We start from the raw sequence: 19,798 nt of genomic DNA on the forward strand, positions 1-19,798 counted from the left end.
AGTATATAGTGGTAGAACACAAAGCTTTAATAAGATTGTTTTACTTACACCTCCCATTGTTATTCCATCAATTAATGCAACATAAGGTTTCTTGTAAGTACCTATAGAAGAGACACATGCAGTTGTTTACTAGTCAGTATTAGAATGACTATAGCTTTCTACGATTACTAATTTTCAGTTATAGTGGTTCGGTAAAGTTACAGGTGTACTTGGTATTTTGTGTGTATGTTTTTGTTAATACATTTTTATTCTTATTTAATCATAGAAACAGACAACCCGTAAATCGTGTTATATCATTATGATTATTATCATCATAATTCTGACAAAACAAATTAAAAACAATTAACATTTTGCCTATACTGAAAACAAAGGGAAAGAATGGTTAACAATATGGGACTATTCTGATGACAGTCATAGCTAACCGGCCCCTTTGCTCTATTATACAACAATTAAAATACCCGTTTCTGAAAAATGGATATACTACAACCTTTAAGTATTAAGTCAAGGAGATGATAGATAAGCTGTCTTGATAACTTATCTATAAGCAGCTTTCACACCTTTTCAAATAATATGTGCCTGTCTAATGTTAAACTAGTAAGTTCCTCATTAAGGGTCATTTGCAATATAAAAAGTGCAAACATCAGGAGCAGTTTTTTTTGCACTTTGCACACTGCCTTCCTAAATTTAATGTAATTGGTCTGTGCTCAAAAATGGAGAACTGAAGCTATCCTTATGAATACAGTGCTACCTGCATAATTACATTAAATACTTTAGGGGTTATGTAATAAAAGGCACTATGTTTGCCCAAGAGCAGTATTGGTTGATATGGGTTACTACTACTGGGCAAACTTTGGTGCCTTTTATTTCATGGGGGTTAGTTCATTCTTTGCCCCATAATTGTCAAGATTTTTTTCTTATCTTACTTTCAACATTATGTGATATTTTTCCAAATGGCAAAGGTGTTTTGTCAATGTTATAGTGTATGCTTCTTTCAAAAGCAACCATGCCTACATACACAACGTAGGTCTTATGATAACTCTGAGTGACTACAACAAAACATGGGATAAAACAAGATCCTACTCTATGAACATGGATACAAAAGAACTATTGTCTGCATTATTCACACAGTGGTATTACACTCCACAAAGAAATCACAAAATTAACTCTACTGCTTTCCCATTCTGTTTTCATGGATGCTCAGTAAAAGGACGTTTGATACAAATCTGGAGGAACTGTCCCATAGTCAAAGCCTTCTGGATCAAACGTGGATCTTTGCCCAATATGGCCTCCTATGTGCTGGGCCACAACAGGTGTCCATGCAAGCCACTGGGAGAATTATGCATCAAGGAGCTGAACTTTTAAGCCTGCCCAATAGGTATCTGGCCGAAAGGGAGGGCCCATACATGGGCAGAAAAGCTCCCAACACAGCAGTCTTAGGGGGCCACATGGGGTGCTTAAGTTGGTTCCTGCACAGCCAACTTTAGGAAGAGGTTAGAGCTTTTAATAATACCACAAATTCCTCTCTAGAAAATTTCGGAATGAGTATTCAAGAAGACAATGAAAATTGATGATGCTTTATTAACTCAGTACATATGATCAAAGCTTACTGCTCACAACTGCTACCTTGGATAACAAATATAGCAATTTATATATGCTCCCTGTATAATATCAGATTGATTTTAGAAATCTATTATTCAAACGTAAGGCTCTAAGAACACTGGTCTAACACTATTGATACCTTGTGGGCTGGATTATATTTCCTAATATAGTTTAGGCAGATAATTAAATAATTTGCACAGAACTGAATTCCTGCTTACAAAACAGTAACACAAAAGGGTGAAAGGTGGGGTGATATACTAATAATCTATTTGGAGATTAACTCCTAGCACATATTTTACATAGTCACATAGTTAAGTTGGGTTAAAAAAAGACCAAAGTCCATCAAGTTCAACATCTCCAAATAAACTCCAGTGCACATATATACACACTCATACTGGATTATCTATATACTCACATATATAAAATATATATATATATATATATATATATATATATATATATATATATATACAAAAATGGAAGGTACCGCACTCACAGGACTTAAGAAAAACAAAATTTATTTTACTTACAAAGTTACATCTAACGTTTCGGCTGCCACTGCAGCCTTTCTCAAAGACAAAGAACAACAGTGAAGGTGCACCTCATAAACACAAAATGGCGGGAAAACATGACGTCATAGAGTGAAATAAACAAACAAGTATATACTGTCATAAAACACTTGAAGTGTAAAATAATCCAAAGATCAAATAAAAGTGTACATAGAGACAAGGGGACGATGTGAAAACATTCAGGTAACAGGCACAATAAAGAAAAGCAGACTGAGACAGAGATAATGACCTGATGCACACTATGGTTCAACTACAACTCAACGCACATTGGGATAGCGCGGCATACTTGATCAAGAGAAATTACCAGTTACCCTTCATATAGAGATAGAATATTCGATCGTGGGGCCAGATACAACACCCCCCAAAGGCAAAATGCACAAAACCTGGTATACAGCAGAACTCGTACTGTCGGCGGTACCTGCGTTAGTCTAGTGGGCGGGGGGTTGCGAACGCCGCCGCCGATCACTGTCAGGTAGTAGGTGCTCTTATTCCAGCGGCACCGATCTAGTGTGCAGTATCGGGGTGAGCGGGGAGGGCAGAGAGTGCTACCTACGGAGGAGTCTGGTCCCATATCAGCTGACCGGCAATAATCAATTGGGTCCCTGGCGTTAGAACAAGTGTTCTCCCGGGACTGCAGTGGGGGGCGGGGACAACTCATCGAGCTGTCACTCTGTCGTCCAATCAGAACGTAGTATTCAAGATAATACCACTGAACAGGGTAGCCCATCTAAAAGTCTCAGGCAGAGCCCATGAAGTTCAAGTTAGGCTAGCTAGTAAGCGCTCGGCTGGTTCACAGATACGCACGGTTGAACCTGACATATAGTCGGTCAACTTGGCAGCATCGTGTTCACGATAATGCCAGGTGCCACAAAGCCATTTCAGCAATTTTAGGGGCTCACGATTTTCATCCACTTAGTCAGTACAGCGAAGGGGGACGCCAGCTCGTACTCCCCACTAGAGGACCTAATATTGAAGGGTCGTTGTGCTTGGGACAAATAGTAGGTTAAACAACTGCCAACTCCCTGTAGGTTAATAAGAGGTTATTCTGCTGCCAACTCACAGGGGTTCTTGTCAAAGTGATAAAAGAGAAGATTACCTCAAATAAGAACGTGAGACATAAAAATACATCAAATAAAGATCAAGGTAGTCGTACTCCCTACGTGCATCGGTCACACTGCCAGAACAAAAGTGAAGACAAGAAACAAGGGGACGGGTACAGAGAACAAGGCAAGGTGATGGGAGAAATGCAGAACTTGCAAAACATAGATACATCCTGTGCTTGCTATCAATTGAACCACATACCTGGTTACAAATATGTTACAAGATATTCAATTGCATTTACTCATTGTAACAGAGTGAACTAGTCATTAAAGTAACAAAATCAACACCGCAATGATACATCATTTTAAGTAAAAGGAAGCGTAAGAAACCATTTCATTTAAACCATGTGGGTTTACAGTGTTCAGTCTGTGTATCCACTTCAGTTCCCTCTGAAGTAGTAGTCTATCACGATCTCCACCACGTACAGGGGGGGGTACAAAGCCTATGACCATACTGCGCATACTTGCTAGAGAGTGTTTATGTACCATAAAATGGGCAGCCACTGGTGTGTCCGCTTTGCCAGTGGTCAGTGCAGAACGTATAGCAGACCGGTGGTTGGCCATCCGGTCACGAAAAGTTGTAACAGTCTTGCCTACATAGAAGAGACTAAACGGGCACTTTAGAAAATAAATGATGTACTTGGACATGCAGCTGAGCCTATGTAAAATTGGAATGTTACGGCCCGAGTGAGGGTGATTAAATGTGGCGCCGGTCATCAGTGAACTGCAAGTAGTGCAGTTCGGGCATCGATAGCACCCCAAGCAGGTCGAGGGTAGCCACGAATCACGGGCAGGTGTTTGATAATAGTGTATGCAATCCGTGGAGGAATTCTGAACACTGGCGGTAGAGTCCTGTCCTTCTCGAGTACTGACCAATGGTTGAAGACGGAATTAATAAGGGGCTTCTTGTCTGGCGTGTAAGTCGTAATAAAAGTGAGACGATCATCCTGCGTGTCTGCTGTAGCAGTACATGTGTGTTTTAGGGTCTGTTCTTGGGTCCTTGATAATGCCCTAGCGATACTGTCATCCAGGTCCCCAGGGTGATACCCACGTTGTAGAAAGCGGTCTTTGAGGTCCTCCACCTGTTGGTGTAGTATGAGGGGATCTGAATTGTTTCTTACCATCCTGACCATTTGAGAGTACGGGATGCTTGCCAAGGTGTGTGGGGGGTGACACGAGGAATGGTGCAGTAGCGTGTTGCGGTCAGTGATCTTCCTATGCGTAGATGTGCTCAAATCTGTGTTGTTGATAGTGAGATTCAGATCTAGGAAAGCAATAGTAGTGTCGTCCATATGCGCTGTGAAGCGTATAGTGGTTGGAAGTTCATTCAATGCGTGTACCATTTCCCAGAATTGTTCAGTCGTACCTGACCACAACAGCAGCAGATCGTCAATGAAACGAAATAAACGGAAGATGTGTTGCCCTTATACCGGTAGAATGTATGTCTGTTCATAATGTGCCATAAATAAATTCGCAAACGAGGGAGCAACATTCGAGCCCATACTCGTGCCGCTCGTCTGTAGGTAATATGACAGTTCAAATTTGAAATAATTAAGGGTTAAACAGTGATGTAATAGTGACACCAGGAACTCAGTTGGTGGTCTGTTTGGGTTGGGATGGTTCAAGAGAAAGGTCTGGACGTTAGTGATACCCTCCTCAATCGGTATCACTGTGTATACAGAAGACACATCCATAGTGGCAAGTTTAATGCCCGTGGGTAAAGGTAATAGCTCGAGTAGTCTAAGCAGTAAGTCTCCGGTATCTTTGATGTAGGTTGATGTCATTTTGACAAGAGGTTGAAGAAAATGGTCCACAAAAGTCGATAAAGGCTGGAGCAGGGAATCCCTTGCACTGACGATCGGACGTCCCGGTGGTCTGGAAGGATGTTTGTGTATCTTGGGAAGAGTGTAAAAAATTGGACATTTCGGATGTTCATTAGTCAAAAAGTTGAATGTATCGGTATTGATATAACCACACTGCAGACCAAGTCGTAAGGATGCATCTACTTTTCTTTTGAAAGTACGAATAGGATCGCCTTCAAGTCTGCGGTAAGTGTTGGTATCCGAAAGCTGGTTGACTATTTCTTGCCGGTAGTCCACATAATCCTGTATCACTACAGCACCTCCCTTATCCGCTGGTCGGATAATAATGTTAGGGTTCCGTGACAGGCCTTTGATTGCCAGTCTCTCAGTGTTGGTCAGGTTGTGGTGGGCAGTGTACGTGTTGGCTTGCTTGCGGGTCTCATCCACCAGAAGCCTCGTAAACGCTTCAATGAATTTGGGGGTGTTGGGAGGCTCGAACTGGCTAGGTGCTTTGAATAGAGTGCTTGCGGATTGAGTGTTGCGAAAGTGATCCCTGAGTTTCATGGATCTTTGAAACCTATGTATGTCGATCATAAGATCGAGTGTCTGTGAGGTGGTAGTGGGTACAAATGATAAGCCCTTGGAAAGTACCAATAATTCAGGTTCAGTAAGTGTGTGAGTACTCAAATTAAAAACTACCTGTTTCTGTATATATATATATATATATATATATATATATATATATATAAATCTAGTGAATATTGGTGCACACCGGGAATCATTTAAACATAACTTTTATTATAATAAATACATTACACGACAGGCCAACGTTTCGGGCTGTATCTGAGACCTTTACCAAGACCATAGTCACTTTAAAACCAATTCAAATATAAATAGTAAAAACAAGACAGACACCCCCCCCAAAGATAGGGTTCCACCCAATCCTGTGACTGAAACAGACACCAAAGAGACAGAAACGCTGTACCGAGGAGAAACCATATTAAAACACATGAGGAGGAAAATTAGGAGAGTTAACCCTCAAGTGTAGAGTGCAAGTTAAAGTGAACTGTTATAGCATAGAACATTACCAAAAAATACAATGTAGATTTGCCACAACATGCAAACAAACTTGCATATGTCTTGCTAAACACTGTAAAATAACATTATCAGAAACAAATTAATCAAAAAATATATAAACCACAGGCCACTTGGAGCATACTTTAACGTTGCTTCAGAAAACACGTGTAGGAACAATACTTGTTCAGTCCAAAGGGGATAATGTATTGAACATTTTGATCCAAAAAACCTCTCTCTGCATAAGCAATTGAGACCTAATGGGGGGGAACATGGTCTATCGCAATAAACCTGAACGTGGGTAACCTGTGCCCTCTCTCAAAAAAGTGCTTGGCCACTAGTTTATTTGTAGTGCCATCCCTGAATGCAGTACTGATGGCTGAACGATGGCCATCCATCCGTAAATGAAGGGTCTGATCGGTTTTGCCTACATATGACAGACCGCAAGGACAAGTTATAAGATAAATAACATGCGTAGTAGTGCAGTGTGGGTAGTGGTAACACTACCCACAATAAATGTTTTGCAGTAAACCTGCTGAAAGCAGGTTTCGCTCTGCAAAGTGGCAGCATCTGCATGGAACAAAGCTTTGCACAATTAAGCAAAAACAGAAACAGAACTTTCAATGCCTACCTCCAGGTCATTAATATAAACAAGTTATAAAGCAAAGGACCAAGAACAGATCCCTAAGGTACTCCACTAACAACACTGGTCCACAGTGACATAACTATGTTTCTGGGCCCCAAAGCAAATTCACTTCTTCATTTTTATTCTAATTTAAAAAAACATTCTGGATTCATTTTACTCATCGACCCAATACCCTTTCTATCTCTATTTTAGTTTGGGGATTTTTTTGCATGCTTTATTGTCTTCCTTGTACCTGATGAAAATTCTTCCCCAGCTAACTTGAATGCCTTAAAAACATGCTTTTTTTCTTACCAACCTCAATAACATGATAAAGGTTATGCTTTGCAGCGTATTTCCTTGCTTAAACGGGGTATATACTGACATGTATATTTATTTAGCAACATATTAAAGACATTTCCTTTATCTTCCATTTAATTTTATATTGCCATGGTTTGCACATCTTAAATGTAGTGTTTCAGTTACTTCCTTATAGAGTTGTCCGTGCAACTTAATCTTAAAGTATTCTATGTTATTATCACTATTCCCTAAATGCTAGAGATTAGTTTGGTATTCTTAGTTATTATTAGGGATAGTATTTTCGGAAGATTTGTCGCCCGTGGCAGGACAGATTTAAAGGACATATAAACCCCACACACAAAAATGTAATCAGTGAACAGCCTCTTTGAAATCTGTCAATACCTGCCACACTGGTTGTCCAGAGCTTAACAGTAAGGCTACAGCATCCCCTTAATCACTTTGATTTCCTTCTCTTCCTGTAACCCACTCGGCTCCTCCCTCAGGAATTTGCTTTGACTTCTGGATTGTGGGCATGCTCAGTGTATGCTCATGTTCTACTCAGTTTACTAAATACACCCTCCAGTCTAGCAGCCAGTGAAAAGATGGCATTGCTGGCTCCCATAGAAACTCAGCTCTAGCTCTCTGCTTTAATTTTTTTCTCATAACCTCCTCTCCTGAGCTCAGCTCAAACAAAGCAGAACTTTTATCAAAGACAGTTCTGCCTGTGTGAGCCTGTATTCTTGATGCAATGTACGCTGAATAGGGGTCTTTGTGCGTGTATGCTGTTTGCAGATTTAAATGTATCTGCTTATGTATCAGAGAAAAAATGGTCACTGGGTGAAAGCTGCTATTAGCTTAAGGAAAATATGATGGTGCTAGCAAACAGAGGGGATATATGCAGTACAAATGATGCCATTTGGGTGGGGAAGACATGCCCAACTGATATACATTGTATGTTTACATGTCCTTTAACAAGGGCAGCAAATCTCCTAGTCTACCATCACCCTAAAAGCCAAAATTTCTACATAGGAATTAAGTTGTAATCTATTGATTTGTCTTGCCCATCAAGAATATATTCTCAGATCACTTTTGTAACTACTGAAATTGCTGTTCACTTTTAAAATGGCAGATGTTAAAAATTACATTGTTTATAAGTAAAATAAAAGTTCCAGGGAATGCCTTTTGTTTTACAAAACTCTCATTTATGTAAGCTACTCCACAATATATTCCAGTAAATGTACAGTGAAAATAAAAATATATATATATTCTTACCAATAGCATTGTTTAGAATATATTCTTCTCTGAAAAAATCTTGCGCAAGTCTGTCTCCAGCTTTTCCTGCATCTGTAACAGCTGAAATAAGGAGCAAAAATTTAGTAATTTAAAATTATCTAAACCCTTCAATTGTATTAAAAATAATCAAGAAGCATTCCTTAAAGCTACAAAAAATAATTTATTTTTTCCGCAACAATTCCTGTAGTTTTTGACGTTTACGAAAATCACATACTCGCAAAACTCAAAGATAAGCAGGTCAGCCAGTGTGTGGTGCAGTGCCAGACAAGAAATAATGCAGCAGCTCAATTTTAATTTGTTTAAGGCAGCCATACACAGATCAATTAGGTTTTTCGCTCTGACTGATTGGGCCCACAGGCTGATCAGACAGTACATGTACATAGGGCCACACAATTGCAGAACCCCACCTCCCACCCCCGGTAATTGATCTGGGTGTTCATTTTTGGACATTTTGCTCATCAGATCTGTCCTTCTTGTAGCTTTTTCTGTGAAGCCCATATTTTATTGAATTTGTGATTAACATTTCCAAATCCACTCCTCAGTAAGCAAGAAATATTTTTACAAGGCCAAATCTTGGTTTGAACTCTGACCTTTCTTACATAGTCTGCTTGTTTTGAAAATTTTTAAATTAGCTGTCAGGTTCTTGTTTTCCAAACCAGCAGCTTAAATTCTAGGAAAACAGCAGCTAAACACTGCAAAGCCATGGCACACAGGGCACTGGACTGTCTGCAATGCAAAAGAAACTGGAAAACAGAACCTGCTGCTGTGTCTTTAAAAATGGTTATTCCTTTCTAACCAATCTTTGCACTTAACTCTTGCTTCATACACCAAGGGCCGGAATTTTTCCGGCCTCCGTGGTGGAGGGCCGATAATGGAAGCTAGTTTTGGCCACTCCCCTTATTAAAACCACACCCACTTGAAACCACACCCATGTTATCGCATGACCATAGCCATATTAATGGTGGTAGTACAGCAAAAACCTGCCATACTCTGCCTTCCCTACCCTGCCTGTGTGTGCCATACTCTGCCTTCCCAGAGGCACACACAGGCAGCATAGGGCAAGCAGAGTATGGAACACACAGGCAGCCTACAGTAACACAATACTGTCCCTGCTCCTACAGTCTGCACAATAACTATATATTAAAAAACTTTTGAATTGCAGTACCACCTCAGTATATGTTCTTTTTATGAGGTGTGAACAGGTGAACAATCTGGGTGCTTACAGCCTGAGGTGTGAACAATGCAGGGGGTGAACAATGTAGGGATTAAAAGGTGTTAACAGCACAGGGAATTACATTTTTTAATAATACAGGGGGTTTACAGCCTGAATCTGAGGTGTTAACCATGCAGGGGGCCACTACTGATACCATTTAAAGCTTAAACAAAGGTAAGTTATCAAAGCAGCCAGACAGGTGGGGGGCCACACAGAGGAGGGTCGCGGGCCGCCAGTTGGACAGCACTGTACTAAGGTATAAAATATTAATTGTAGCCTCTTTGTGGTATAATTCGGACACTAAAGTTTACAATTTTTGCGTATTTTCTGTGACATTTTCGTTAATTTGCGCAACTTTTTCATTCTTTGCGACAATTTGTGTGACAAAATCGTATTTGTTTTGGATTCATTCAAACTTTGGTATCCTTGGGCCAGGTTGGAGCTGCAGAGTGCCATTGAGTCCTATGGGAGGCTTTCAAAATCATGCACTGAAGGTTCAAAATCAGAAATGTTTTCCATCGTTTACGATTGTTCGGACAAAAAATTTTTTTTCCGCAAATGATTGTTTCAATACGAAAATTTTGGATCATAAGTACTTAATCTTTGTATTCAAATGAACAGAATTTTTGTGACTTTTGCAAACATAAGAAACTATCTGTTTTTGTGATTTGGATTCGTACTTTAATGAATCTGGCCCAGAGTGTGTGCATAAATATTCGAATATACCATATATAAAAAGCTTTCGCAATGTGAAGAAAAAAATTAAACATTACATGCACCAGTCTTGTCCAGCTTTACAAATATAAACACGAGCGGAGCAAATATGTTCACTGTGTGAATAATTCTGCAATGCATACATTTTATAAATGACCCCCCAGTGAGGCTCATTTAGCAACACTTTGCTCATGGACAATAACCCATAGGAAAAATTAGCAACTGGATTTTTCAAGTCTGGTGCAGGTAGAACAATATATACAACAATTTGACTGGGTGCCATGGGTTACTGCCCATGACAAATCTGCTCAGTATTGATAAATGACCCCCACAGTGCCTCATCTGCTGTACTATTCTGCAGTTGGGTTCCGTCATAAGCCAAATACCTGAACCTTTTTTAAAGGCATTACTAGGGGCTTAAATGAGAAGGAAAGGCTAATAAAGAGTTAATCTCAAGCTGGAGGCATACCTTCAGTTCGCTCAATAGTGCCCTTAAAGGAGAAGGAAAGGCTAGTAAAGAGTTAATCTCAAGCTGCAGGCATACCTTCAGTTGTCTCAATATTACCCTTAAGTCTCACCATATTTCACCTGTTCAGAAGATCTGAAGTCAAACACTGAGAAAAAACGCTGAGCTGGGTAAAGAGGATTCCCATAATGCATCACTCCTCCCTTGACTGTAGGACCGGGACACTGTAGGCGGCGCATGCGCTTTTCAGGTTTCAGTTTGTGACAAGCAGGCGCGCTCCCCCCTCCCCTACCCAGAGGACACAGAATGAGGAGCGATCAGAGCTGCACAGAGGAAGCACAGAGCGAGCGAGCGAACAGGCGAGCGCTGTGGGGAGCGGGGGGGTTTGAGAGTGTGGCGCTGCGGGTTGGGGGTGTTAGGTCGTGGGGGAGTGCAAGCGGGGGGGGGGTGTTTCGGTTGTGGGACGATGCTGGGGGAGCCGGGGGAAATTCAAACATGGCGGCCGCCACAGAGTGGAAAGAGAGGAAAGTTTGAAGGCACATTTTGGGACAAGGAAGGATTATTAAAAAAAAAAAAAAAAGTTGGCGATCTGCTACAGGCAAGGGGGCTCTACAATATATTAAGGGCTTTAGTAGAAGCTTTTCCTTGTTCTTTAAGTCTCCCCATATTTCTCCCGTTCAGATGATCAGAAGACTCATAGGAAAAAAAAACACTGAGCTCTGTAAAGAAAGTTCCCATAATGCCTCGTTCCTGCACCGAGACCCAGACCAGTGTACATGCTCAGTTAGTTAGACTATGAGGAAGCTTCCTGCTGATTGGCTCAGATCCACATTCCTAAGGGGAGGAGGGAGTGAGTTGTTAGCATTCTTAAGGGGGGGGGGGCAGGAGAGAGGAGAGAGCTGCGTGTCTCTGGCACAGGAAAACAGAGACAACAAATCTTTTGACAGAGTGCAGCGTTTCTGCGAGTGCTTATGGCTGTATTTACCTTTCTGATAAAGCTTACTTATTTTTTACCTTTCCTTCTCCTTTAAACGACAATCCATTTCATTTCAAATTCATGCTAGTATCCATTAAGTCCTACAATTAGGTCTTACCTCTGATGTCCCCACCAGCACAGAATGCTTTGCCCCCAACTCCTTTAATAATCACCAGATAGGTTTCAGGATCTTCTTCCCACAGCTGAAAAAAATTGTTATGGACACTGGTTAGTTACCTGAGAAATGGTAAATATTTTAAGGTTTATTTGAGGTGCTCAAATGTATACCCCAAGTCAGAGAGTTGTAGCTCACATGAAACAGAAAGATATATATATGTATGCATTTACTGATTTGGGGGCCCTCTAGCTGTGCTGGGTTCTTTTTTAAGTACAGTAGTGGTGCAGGCATTGTAATGGGATTAATTCTTACCGTGAAGCCGTGAATTATGCATACTATATAAATGTATTGCTTAAAATTATGTACAGTATGTTTAAACTTATGATGTGGTAACCAGAGCTGCTGAATGGCTGCACCAGCTGTCCCTGAATAATCACTATGTAGCCACCAAAGGCTGACTACAGCCACAGGAAAAAACATCCTTAAAATAACTAATAGATAATTAATGCATGTGATGCTGGTATAGCAGATGATTATTGAGAATATTTGTATATTTAGGTATAGATATTTCGATTAGAATTATTTACCTTGGTCAGTGAGTTACATGAATAGTGCTAACACTCTATGTGCAAGTGCCAAAAGTTTCCAAGGATCTGATCTGTGTATTGAATATGGGACCCTATGAATAACAGGACAGTTATGGGTGGACAGAATAGGATGGTCCCTTTCCTCCAAGTTATATTGCGTATTATTGTTTAATGTATATACATGATTATTATTTACTTTCCTGCTGCTGCTTGCTGGGCCTTGCCAATAAATACATTTTCTAAAAATCATCTCTGAGACCGGGCATTAAGCACCTTGAACATTTCACAGGACACTTAAGTCTCCAGGCATGTGTTTCAAGTTGTCTAGGTTGTCTTGTAACCGTTGAATAAAAATATTTTAAAGATCTTTTGTGTTCTTGAGCCACCCCATTGTTCCCTTGGTCATTGTCCTGCTAAAAAGTGTTTTTGTGTTTTTCTCAGGCTCAAAAATGATCTTTTGAAATATTTTACTGCAGCAACAGCCTACTCCAAGCCCCAATCTTAATCCAAATGAGAATCATTGGTACTGTACATTGTGCAGATGAAAGCAATAGGATTTGGATGTGGGGTGTAAAAGACAAAAATAATAATAACATTAATTGTGAAAGGTGATGTTGTTTACTGTTCTATTTGAGGCACGGGGTAGGATCATGGCAGGATTAAAATAAATTCAGTTTAAGATAGTAAATTCGCTTTTTATACTGCAAGACGTAGAGATAGATATGTAGGTATACTAAGAATTTGCTGTGGCCTTCAAAGAAAGGAAATACAGAGAAGCTGGTGTGGTAAGAGTTTAAATCCTATATTTAAGGCAGAGGTGAATTTCAACACATTCCAACCCCAGCCATCAGGTCTAGGGGTAGGTAAAGGGTAAAGCCATGTAGGCATGAGCTATGTTCCAATAAGGGTGTGAAGATCAAAGGATTTGGAGATAAAGATGTGGACTGCAGTGAGTGTATTGCAGATCATTCAACATTGTGCACAAAAGAAAAGGAAGGTTTTTGTGAACCAAATAATTAGTGCAGAGAAAATAAAGAACACCTGTATGTAGAAATAGCTGAGGGGTGAAATAATGAGAGAGTGGGACCAGGGTTTGGGGTAAACATCTCCACAGCAAGTAACAGCAATAAGGAAGGTTAAACAAGTAAAACCTAGATTAATAAGTGTGAGCATGGTGCTGTTTGGTAGATCGAAAAGCATTCACTTAATTAACAATTAAAGAGAGAGAGAGAAGTAAGATTTGTATTGCAATGTAACAGAGAAAGCAGTTTAAACTTTGTAAGTAAGAGCTGCGATTTTTGGATGAGCTGTCTGAAGTTAACTGGAATGTTACAAAGCAACTGCTGTCAACTTCTATCTAACTCATGTGATGTGTAATTATGTGTAATATTTTGATTTCTAAATCTGCTATAGGCCACTTGCCATGCTTCCCACTGCTGGCCTTGTCCTTTAGTAAATGCCGTGATACATAGCTAAGGTTCACACAGGTAGGGGTGAGCAATTAATTAATTAATTAATTAATTAAAACTGGTCCAGGAACTAAAGTTTCTTCTATTACTGGTTAAATAATAAAAAAAAAATTAAGCAACTAAAATGACAGCAAGTTGTGGATATAAACATAAATGGACATAACAGCACTTTAGTCAAGCAAGTAGGGAAATCTGCGAAAGAACATTATTAAATAACAATAGCATATAACCCAACTGAATAATTGTGAATGGTATTAAAATCTAAGCATCTAGCTTAGAGATGCAGGACTGATTTATCAGGAATAGCACATGCCCCACATTTGAATAACTGCCTGTGGCATTCAGTGCACTATATAAAATATAAGGAGTACTGTTCCTTTATCCACTTTTGCCAGAAAGGTGCAGGAAAGAAAAGTACCTGAAGTGATTCCTGAGAACAGACACAGCTACACAGCAATTGAATAGAACAGAAGAGTTTTAGTATCAGCTCTACCACTGAGGGGCCTATTTATCATACTGTATAAAACAATTAACTCCAGAAATGCTGTGTAAAAAAACTGATTTTCGGTTTGAAACCCCTTTAAGAACACGTAAAAAAGAACAAAAGATAAATAGTATCATTGTGTTTACAAATGAAAACCTACCCCTAACTGAGGATAAATCAGTCTGATCATACCGAGGTTAAGGGCATTAAGTGCTTTAGGTCTGTTCAAAGTAATTACTCCTGCACATCCAGCCTTTGTAAGCAGACACTCTCCATCTTTCACCGTGTGATTAGTCATTCTCTAAAAAATATAATAGGATGAAATTCAGGAACTCATATGATATTTCAATGTAAGTATCACATTAAGTACATATTAGTGAACAGATAAAACACTTAGGGGGAGATTAACTAATCCACGGATGGTCCGAAGGCATTTTTTCGTAATGATCGGTATTTGTGCGACTTTTTCCTATGTCCCGCGATTTTTTTCGTCGCCGTTGTGACTTTTTCGTATATTTTCTGCAACTTTTTCGGCGCCTTCGCGAAAAAAATCGGATTTGTTTTTCCGCTGTTTACTATCGCTCAATACAAAAAATTGCGACGGCAACGAAAAAGTTGCGACAAATACGAAAAATCGCGGCGGCGACTAAAAAGTCGCAAAATTTTCGTTTCCAATACGATTTTTTCCCTTTCGGGATTCAGATTCGAGGATTAGTAAATCTGCCCCTTAGGCTTAACAAAGACAATACAGGTATGGGAGATCCCTTATCCGGAAACCCGTTACAGAAAGTTCCGAATTACAGAATCTCCCATAGACTCAATTATAAACTAACTAACTAAGATATAATTAATCCTTATTGGAAGCAAAACAATCCTATTGGGTTTATTCAATATTTAAATGATATTTAGCAGACTTAAGTTATGGAGATCAAAATTATGGAAAGATCCCTTATCCGGAAACCCCAGGTCCCGAGCATTCTGGATAACAGGACCCATACCTGTACTCTCTAGAAAGCCAATGAAATTAGAATATTTTTTACTTAATAAAATAAAAAGGTACCGTGAAATAATGTGCTCAAATAATGACATAAGACTGTAGGCAGGGTACATTTATACAAGCCATGAATTAACTACTCAGAAAAGTTAGTTGATTTATGGTTTACATGTACATAAAATGGTTTTTCCCATTGTCTGTCTGCTTTTTGGCAATAACATATTACAGGTATCGGATACGTTATACGGAAACCTGTTATCCAGAAAGCCCAGAATAACGGAAAGCCTGTCTCCCATAGACTCTATTTCAATCAAATAAGTCAGATTTTTTAAATCAATTTCCTTTTTCTCTGTCATAATAAAACAGTACCTTGTATTTGATGCCAGCTACGATACAGTGGTGTGAAAAACTATTTGCCCCCTTCCTGATTTCTTATTCTTTTGCATGTTTGTCACACAAAATGTTTCTGATCATCAAACACATTTAACTATTAGTCAAAGATAACACAAGTAAACACAAAATGAAGTTTTTAAATGAGGGTTTTTATTATTTAGGGAGAAAAAAAATCAAAACCTACATGGCCCTGTGTGAAAAAGTAATTGCCCCCTGAACCTAATAACTGGCCACCCTTAGCAGCAATAACTGCAATCGAGCGTTTGCGATAACTTGCAACGAGTCTTTTACAGCGCTCTGGAGGAATTTTGGCCCACTCATCTTTGCAGAATTATTGTAATTCAGCTTTATTTGAGGGTTTTCTAGCATGAACCGCCTTTTTAAGGTCATGCCACAACATCTCAATAGGATTCAGGTCAGGACTTTGACTAGGCCACTCCAAAGTCTTCATTTTGTTTTTCTTCAGCCATTCAGAGGTGGATTTGCTGGTGTGTTTTGGGTCATTGTCTTGCTGCAGCACCCAAGATCGCTTCAGCTTGAGTTGACGAACAGATGGCCGGACATTCTCCTTCAGGATTTTTTGGTAGACAGTAGAATTCATGGTTCCATCTATCACAGCAAGCCTTCCAGGTCCTGAAGCAGCAAAACAACCCCAGACCATCACACTACCACCACCATATTTTACTGTTGGTATGATGTTCTTTTTCTGAAATGCTGTGTTACTTTTACGCCAGATGTAACGGGACACGCACCTTCCAAAAAGTTCAACTTTTGTCTCGTCGGTCCATAAGGTATTTTCCCAAAAGTCTTGGCAATCATTGAGATGTTTTTTAGCAAAATTGAGACGAGCCTTAATGTTCTTTTTGCTTAAAAGTGGTTTGCGCCTTGGAAATCTGCCATGCAGGCCGTTTTTGCCCAGTCTCTTTCTTATGGTGCGTTGTGAACACTGACCTTAATTGAGGCAAGTGAGGCCTGCAGTTCTTTAGACGTTGTCCTGGGGTCTTTTGTGGCCTCTCAGATGAGTTGTCTCTGCGCTCTTGGAGTAATTTTGGTCGGCCGGCCACTCCTGGGAAGGTTCACCACTGTTCCATGTTTTTGCCATTTGTGGATAATGGCTCTCACTGTGGTTCGCTGGAGTCCCAAAGCTTTAGAAATGGCTTTATAACCTTTACCAGACTGATAGATCTCAATTACTTTTGTTCTCATTTGTTCCTGAATTTCTTTGGATCTTGGCATGATGTCTAGCTTTTGAGGTGCTTTTGGTCTACTTCTCTGTGTCAGGTAGCTCCTATTTAAGTGATTTCTTGATTGAAACAGGTGTGGCAGTAATCAGGCCTGGGGGTGACTACAGAAATTGAACTCAGGTGTGATAAACCACAGTTAAGTTATTTTTTATCAAGGGGGGGGGGCAATCACTTTTTCACACAGGGGCATGTAGATTTGGAGTTTTTTTTCTCCCTTAATAACGTAAACCTTCATTTAAAAACTGCATTTTGTGTTCAATTATGTTATCTTTGACTAATAGTTAATGGTTTTTGATGAGCAGAAACATTTAAGTGTGACAAACATGCAAAAGAATAAGAAATCAGGAAGGGGGCAAATAGTTTTTCACACCACTGTATAATTAATGCTTATTGGATGCAAAACAATCCTATTGGGTTTATTAATGTTTTACTGTTTTTAGTAGACTTAAGTAGTTCTTTTTTGCCGATTACAGAACATATTCTGTTCTGATTTCAGTTACCTGAGCTTAGGGACCAACTCAAAATATCCTGTATATTTAGAATATACATTTCACAATAGAAAGCTGTTTAGTGAATAGTTCTGATTTTTAGTACAAGGCAGCTCTGAAATTAGTGCAGTTAGCATCAGAATTAAATAATCCACTAGTCCACTAAATATGAAGATGCAAGTACAGGTATGGGATCTACTATCAAGAATTCTTGTTTTTTTCTGTAATTTGTATTGCCATGCATCTCCTTAAAAATATTTAAACATTAAATAACCACGAAGATTGTTTTGCCACCAACCCTAGCACATCCTCAGCCCCCTCCACTATCCCACTCACTCGTTTAAGTCTGCAACATTGCATAATGGGAGACCTTTAATAGCAGTTCTACTGATTCTTTCTTCTGCCCAACCTGTTACTAGACCCGTTAGAAATGTACTCTTAGCCAAAGGAATCCTTTTAAAAAAAAAATAAACATGACAAAGACACAAACCAAATTGCAAATTTGGCTAAATATGTCTGCCAAGAGATCAGGCCCACTGACACAGGAAATCCTGAATTCCTACTTGGAATAAGTATGAGAAGGTCCTTGGAAAGATAACTTTTCCGAAAATTTTATTTTCACAGGTCAAAGATATGAATACAATTAAAGTCCCTTAAAGGAGAATGCAAGTCAAAATTTAAAAAGCATACTGCCCAATAGTCCTCCTATTGTTTAGTAAAAACGCCACACTTTTGGCTCACCTAATCAAATATTTACTCAGTCACACTCACTTCACATTTTCTAGAACAGGCAGCCATCTCTATAAAGGTATTCTCCCTTCCTTTCCCTCCTTGCTTCATACTGCTCATGTGTTTCATTCCCTCCCCCCCTCCCCTCCCCTGATTGGCTGGTGGGCATGTGTAGCTCAGAACAGGAGACAGGATCAAGTTACACACATGCTCAGAGAATAGGAAGGCTGCCGCTGGCAGCCTACAGGAAGGACAGAGAGATTTCAGTGATGTCACTGTAGTCTTCACACTGCTGTAGCTGCCAGCACCATATCTCAGAGAAGCAAGCAGGGATCTGGGAATTTAGATATGCAGTAAGTACTTAAAAAGAATGCCTTTAGACTTACTTTTAATTTATATTATCCTTTCATTGTCCTTTAAGAGTATAAAAAATAACACTTGAGCACTACTGTCATGAAAATGACCTAACAACCGTATGCTCAAACACTGGAAAGAAACCTTGTAGCATTCTAGCACTTTATTTTTGTAAAGTCCAATGACATCACACAGCAACAATTTCTTCTAAGGAAGTAAAATAGCAAAAAGGCAGTTCCAAAGTCCCACAGAAGTATATCCACGATCTGAAGAAAATAATAGCCGAAGAGTAACTGAAGCAGTTGATCCGAAGTGCAGGAATCCTTTCCTCTCTCTCTCTCTGAAGACTGACTTCCAAGTTCTCTTTGGAGCTCTTTTTATGTTCCTGTTGGCTATTGGCCCACACTCCAAGCAAGCCCCTATTGTTTCTATGCAGGGTTGGGGAGACGTATAGGTGCCAGGGTAAGCTGGGGCAGACGTGTTGGAACCTTTGGGTATCAGACCCTAATCTCATCAGAGAGAAATTAAACCAATTCCGCCATTGTTTATCATAAATCCTTCATAACTACCATACACAACAAAACTGGTATGACTCTATAAAACAAGGTTCTCTGAACAAAGATTTTACAAGAGAGTCAACACATTGATCCTAAACAAAGTATCACAATTGGTAGCCTTAAGAGGGGACAATATATACTAGCATACCTAAATTTACAACCCAGTGAGGAAAAAGGGCTAGGTATGTTATTTACACCTTAACATAATAATGGAGCATTAAATATTCAAGAAACAACTTATATTGCAAGATGGTACAGATGCCTCTCAACCTTATACAAGTTGATGGCAATGTAATGAAATGTATCTAGCCTTTTTTTCTAAAGTTTTTCTCATATACAAGAGCTTAATGGCATCCAATATTTACCAGGTCCTGCTACAGGCCAAATCAAATTTCTAATAACATCACACAGCTGGGCCCCACAAATATCATGGTTTGGGTCTCTGAAGTGATTACGTTAATGTACAGTAAGTGCAAATGACTTCACAAAGTAATCAAGATTCATTTATACAAACAAGGGTGCCTTAGGTACAGTTTTCAGATTCAACCCTGTTATAACAAGTGTGTCACCCTTCTTCAGGCTGTTTCCTTTCTAAAGAACTTCCCCTGCTATATCATGTTAATCAATATGTAGTTTATAATGGAAATAATGCT

At 39.5% G+C, this 19,798-nt stretch overlaps 1 protein-coding gene across 2 annotated transcripts in view; it reads right to left on the reverse strand.

Annotated features, from left to right (window-relative positions):
• The window catches only part of hibch (3-hydroxyisobutyryl-CoA hydrolase), a 102,879-nt gene that overhangs the window by 70,380 nt on the left and 12,701 nt on the right, over nt 1-19,798 (reverse strand). Inside the window, exons 3-6 of one of the 2 annotated variants that reach the window (NM_001016188.2) lie at nt 14,547-14,687; nt 11,847-11,931; nt 8,339-8,419; nt 49-101 (exon numbers count right to left, since the gene is read on the reverse strand). In NM_001016188.2, the coding sequence (NP_001016188.1) occupies nt 49-101; nt 8,339-8,419; nt 11,847-11,931; nt 14,547-14,687 (360 nt within the window). The remainder of the gene's footprint in view (nt 1-48; nt 102-8,338; nt 8,420-11,846; nt 11,932-14,546; nt 14,688-19,798) is intronic. The other variant, XM_031892663.1, reaches the window with a different exon arrangement.

This window comes from Xenopus tropicalis, chromosome 9 (genome assembly GCF_000004195.4).
Source record: "Xenopus tropicalis strain Nigerian chromosome 9, UCB_Xtro_10.0, whole genome shotgun sequence".
Taxonomy (NCBI): domain Eukaryota; kingdom Metazoa; phylum Chordata; class Amphibia; order Anura; family Pipidae; genus Xenopus; species Xenopus tropicalis.